Source organism: Rhinopithecus bieti, unplaced genomic scaffold (assembly GCF_001698545.2).
Source record: "Rhinopithecus bieti isolate Rb0 unplaced genomic scaffold, ASM169854v2 scaffold_26426, whole genome shotgun sequence".
Taxonomy (NCBI): domain Eukaryota; kingdom Metazoa; phylum Chordata; class Mammalia; order Primates; family Cercopithecidae; genus Rhinopithecus; species Rhinopithecus bieti.
Genome location: NW_016811945.1, coordinates 774,535 through 780,086, shown reverse-complemented (window position 1 = coordinate 780,086; position 5,552 = coordinate 774,535). Strand labels below are relative to the sequence as shown.

General features: G+C 43.4%; 1 protein-coding gene across 6 annotated transcripts in view; it reads right to left on the bottom strand.

Moving 5' to 3' along the window:
- Positions 1 to 4,010: 4,010 nt before the first annotated feature.
- NDUFAF1 (NADH:ubiquinone oxidoreductase complex assembly factor 1) overlaps positions 4,011 to 5,552 on the bottom strand; it is a 33,421-nt gene continuing 31,879 nt past the window's right edge. For 5 of the 6 annotated variants that reach the window (XM_017895417.1, XM_017895418.1, XM_017895414.1 and 2 more), the window contains 2 exons: positions 5,114 to 5,188; positions 4,015 to 4,255 (listed from right to left, as the gene is read on the bottom strand). In XM_017895417.1, coding sequence (XP_017750906.1) covers positions 4,106 to 4,255; positions 5,114 to 5,188 — 225 coding nt within the window. In that variant the 3' untranslated portion in view covers positions 4,015 to 4,105. Of the gene's footprint in view, positions 4,256 to 5,113; positions 5,189 to 5,552 lie in introns of all 6 variants that reach the window. The other variant, XM_017895413.1, reaches the window with a different exon arrangement.

The following is a 5,552-nucleotide window of genomic DNA, read 5'->3' as shown; positions in this document are numbered from 1 at the left end:
ACGGGGCCATATGATTTGGTTATGACATCAATATTTTACCTAGGTGAAATTGTTTAGGCTTGTGCACCTTTGTTCAAATAGCCTCATGTAATTGCCATCTGTCACTCACTATATTTGCATAAATAAAACTCCACAACTCATTCTAACATTGCTTACTTGAAAGCTACGTAGTCCTATCGAAATGTGAGAATTAATGCTTTAATGCTTTTAGAGACAGGGTCTCACTATGTTGCCCAGGCTGGTCTCAAACTCCACCAAATAAATGTACTTCTTACTCATTTTATGGAAAAGACGAGGCTTTGCTTAGTATCATGTCCATGTTTCCTTCACCTCAGTGGAGCTTCTGAGTTTTATACTGCTCAAGATTGTTATTAATAAAATTTTTTCTCATTGTGGTAGATTCATTCTTTGTAAACATAAGTCTTCCAAGATTTAGGTGAGCAGCTAGGCTTAACAAGAGTTTATACCCTTTGTATGCCCTTTCCTGACCACTGCTTCCACTCAAAAAAGAAATGGTGGTATGCTTCCTTTATATTCCCAGAGTACCTCTTAGGTTTTATTAAATGCTGTTTTGTATATATGAGGCTTTAGGACATGGCACACTCCTGAGTACTGGAAACATTGAGATTTTCCTATCAAGGCGAAGAGATCAGATCAATTTTTAAAATTTAGGGTCAAATACACATCTGATGGAAATGTAAAATGTCACAACCACTTTGGAAAACAGTTTGCTAGTTTCTTTGAAAAGTTAACAGTATGTCTACTGTGTAATCTAGCCATGCCATTAGGTAGTGAGACCCTATCCGAAAAAAGAAAAAACCACCAGGATCTTACATAGAGAAAATCCTAAGGACTTCACTAAAAAGCTCCTAGAACTAATAAATTCAGTAAGGTTGCAACGTACAAGATCAATACCCAACAATTCTGGCCAGACACAGTGGCTCACACCTGTAATCCCAGCACTTTGGGAGGCCAAGGCAGGCAGATCACTTGAAGTCAGGAGTTGGAGACCAGCCTGGCCAACATGGCGGAACCACATCTCTGCTAAAAATATAAAAATTAGCCAGGCGTGGAGGTGGGCACCTGTAATCCCATCTACTCAGGAGACTGAGGCAGGAGAATCACTTCAACCGGGGAGATGGAGGTTGCAATGAGCCAAGATCACACCACTGCACTTTGGCCACTGCAACGGAATGAGACTCCATCTTAAAAAAAAAAAAAAAAAATCAAGACCCAACAATTATATTTTTGTGTTTAATGTCTGTCACCCAGACTGGAGTGCAGTGGTGCGATCTTGGCTCACTGCAACCTCCACCTCTCCAAGTTCAAGCGATACTCTCTATCTCTTGACCTCGTGATGCAACAGCCTCAGCCTCCTAAAGTGCTGGGGATTACAGCTGTGAGCCACCACACCCAGCCTAATTATTATTACTTTTTTTTTAGAGACACGGTGTTGGTCTGTCACCCAGGCTGCAGCGCAGTGGTAAGATCATAGCTCACTATAACCTTGACCTCATGGGCTCAAGGATCCTCCTACCACAGCTTCCCAAGAGGCTGTCTACAGGTGTGTGCTACCATACCTGGCTAATTTTTTTTATTTTTTTTTAGAGACAGGTTCTCACTATGTTGCCTAGGCTGGTCTCAAACTCCTGGGCAAGTGATCCTCCCACCTCAGTCTCCCAAAGTGCTGGGATAACAAGTGTGAACCACTGAGCCTGGCCCCTGTTTCCATATACTAGCAACGACTAATAAGAAAAAAAAATGAGACAACTGAATACTCAGATGCAAAAAATGAATTTGGACCTTTATACCATACATAAAAGTTAACTTAAAATTGATCATAGGGCTGAGCACAGTAGCGTACACTCCTGTAGTCTCAGATACTTGAGAGGCTGAAGTGGGAGGATCACTTTAGCCCAGGAGATCAAAGGCTGTGGTACATTATAAGCACTCCTGTGACTAGCCCTTGCACTTCAACCTGAGCAACATAGCAAGATCCTATTTCTTAAAAAAAAAAAAAATAGGCCAGGCACGGTGGCTCATGCCTGTTATCCCAGCACTTTGGGAGGCCAACACAGGTGGATCATGAGGTCAGGAGATTGAGACCATCCTGGCTAACGTGGTGAAACCCCATCTCTACTAAAAATGCAAAAACAAAATTAGCCAGGCTTGGTAGTGGGCGCCTATAGTCCCAGCTACTCGGGAGGCTGAGGTAGGAGAATGGTGTGAACCCTGGAGGCCGAGCTTGCAGTGAGCCGAGATCATGCCACAGTACTCAAGCCTGGATGACAGAGCGAGACTCCGTCTCAAAAAAAAAAAAATGTGATAAAAGAGGGACTGGGTGCGGTGGCTCACACCTGTAATCCCAGCACTTTGGGAGGCTGAAGTGGGTGGATCACGAGATCAGGAGTTCAAGACTAGCCTGGCCAAAATGGTGAAACCCCCATCTCTACTAAAAATACAAAAATTAGCTGGGCGTGGTGGCAGGCACCTGTAATCTCAGCTACTCGGGAGACTGAGGCAGAGAATCGCTTGAACCTGGGAGGCGTGGAGGTTGTAGGGAGCCGAGATCATGCCACTATACTCCAGCCTGGTGACAGAGCAAGACTCCAGCACACACACAAAAAAAAAATTAGCCAGGTATGGTGGCGCATGACTGTAATCCCAGCTACTCAGGAGGCTGAGGCAGGAGAATTGCTTGAACTGGGAGGCAGAGGTTGCAGTGAGCTGAGATCACACCACTGCACTCCAGCTTGGGCCACAGAGCAAGACTCCATCTCAAAAAAAAAAAAAAAAAAAGAGGCATAGACCTAAGTGTTAGAACTAAAATTACAAAAGTCTTAGAAGAAACCACAGGAGTAAGTCTCTGTGATTTTACTGAATTATTGCCTTGGGCAGATCACCTGAGGTCAGGGGTTCAGGACCAGCCTGGCCAACATGGCGAAACCCCATTTTTACTAAAAACACAAAAAAAACTAGCCAGACATGGTGGTGTGTGCCTGTAATACCAGCTACTGGGGAGGCTGAAGCAAGAGAATCGCTTGAACCTGGGAGGCAGAGGTTGCAGTGAGCCAAGATTGCACCACTGTACTCCAGCCTGGGCGACAGAGCGGAACTCCATCTCAAAAAAGCAAAACAAAATGAAAATAGAAGAAATCTAAATGCAACAGAGTGGTAGAAGGCCATTAACAGTCATCTCAGAAACTCCTGCTTTGGAAACTACTCATGTAGGAAATGTTCCTAACAGCAACTGTTCTGAGCAAAAACACTAAATTATTTACATAGTACATTTGCATCAGTACTTGCATTCTATGAGATAAAGTACACCAGAGAACCTGGTTTCATGCTGTGTTCCCCTTATCCAGTCCCTCTTAGCAACAGACTTTGTTTTTGAGACAGTCTTACTCTGTGGCACCAGCTAGAGTGCAGTGGCGTGATCTCAGCTCACTGCAACCTCTGCCTCCCAGTTCAATCAATTCTCCTGTCTCAGTCTCCCAAGTAGCTGGGATGACAGGTGTGTGCCACCATGCCTGGCTAACTTTTGTATTTTTAATAGAGATGGAGTTTCACCATGCTGGTCAGGGTGGTCTCAAACGCCAGACCTTAAGTGATCCGCCTGCCTCAGCTTCCCAAAATGCTGGGATTACAGGCATGTGCCACCGTGCCCGGCCAGCAACAGCATTTCAACTTGTCTTAGAGAATACATACTAGCCAGCTGGGTGCAGTGGCTCATGCCTGTAATCTCAGCACTTTGGAAGGCCGAAGCGGGCGGATCACCTGAGGTCAGGAGTTCAAGACCAGCCTGACCAACACGGAGAAACCCTGTCTTTACTAAAAATACAAAATTAGCTGGGCGTGGTGGTGCGTGCCTGTAATCCCAGCTACTCGGGAGGCTGAGCAAAGGTTGCAGTGAGCCGAGATCGCACTACTGCACACCAGCATGCCAACCTGGGCAACAGAGTGGGACTCCATCTCAAAAAAATAAAAAGAGAGAGAATACATACTAGCCATTGGTTGGATGCCACTAAAGAAATATTTTATTTTGTCTACATCATTATAGATGCTAGTACCCTTAGAGTAGTAAAACAAAACTACCACATAATCTTTACTTAAAAAGCCTTGGGTTAAGCTCTGGAGAATTTTCATAGGCAAATTCTTCTGTATGGGCTGGATCAGTAAACACTCCAATAAAATCTATCTCCAGGAAGAATGGACCATCCACTTTATCAGCCAAGGTGAATCCTATAGAAGAGATCTAAATTTAAAACAGAGAAATTGATTAAAATCCCATACAGTGATGTACTGATATTATTCTAGGAGTTTAAAATCCCATCAAGTGATGATTATAACTGGGTTTTAATGCTATCAGCCCTTAGGAAATACATACTAGTTCTCACATAGCATACCGTAAGAGGAAATACAAGACTGTTTTTCTTTCCCCATTCAACTTCCTTCCCTCTCCTCATTAGGTAGCGCCACTTAAGACTAGGAAGGACCACCGGGCGCAGTGGCTCAGGCCTGTAACCCCAACACTGGGAGGCCAAGGTAGGCAGATCACGAGGTCAAGAGTTCGAGACCAGCCTGGACAACATGGTGAAACCTCGTCTCTACTAAGAATACAAAAATTAGCCAAGTGTGGTGGCAGGCACCTGTTAATTCCAGCTACTCGGGAGGCTGAGGCAGAAGAACTGCTTGAACCAAGGAGGTGGAGTTTGCAGTGAGCCGAGATCATGCCACTACACTCCAGCCTAGGTGACAAAGCAAGACTCCGTCTCAAAAAAAAAAAAAAAAAAGACTAGTAAGGACAACATGAATGCCTAATGGAGGTTCCTTGAAGTGTTCATAAACTCTTATTTTAAAGCTAAATTAGGAGGGAGGGGACGGGGGAAAAATATAAAATGTAGGCATGCTAAAAATGATCATTCTAAAATACCTTCAGGATGGGGGTATAGTTCATAGGGGAGGTCTGAGTCAGCCTCTGGCTAGGTTTAAGAGCAGTGCCTCTGAGAAGAAATTTTCATCTGCCAGCTTTCTCAAATGAACTCAGTCTTACCAGAGTTTCGATTCATTAAAAATGATACAGTTCTGAGTGAAAAATACAGGAATATATTACCTTGTCAAGCAGAAGCTCATGCTGAACATCCCGGATTCTTCCTCGATTAGAGAAGAAAAATTTGGAAAAAGGAATCTGAAAGAAGAAACCATTTACTTCATAACTGAAATGTAAGCAATTGACGCATCTACATGTAACGATAAAATAAGTTTACATTTATTCTAAAATTATTTAATATATGTATTATGACAAATGGCTAAGCCATTTGGATCAAAGATGTAACTCAGGCCAAACGATAAAGGGTTAACTATGAAAAAAATATTTGTAACATTTGTGGAAAAAAGACTAGTACCTAAACACAGCTTTTCTTTTCTTTTTTTTTTTTTTTTTCCTTTTTTCCTGTGGAGAATGGAGTCTCCCTTTGTTGCCTGAACCTGGGAGGCAGAAGTTGCAGTAACCCAAGATCGCACCACTGCACTCCAGCCTGGGCGACAGAGCT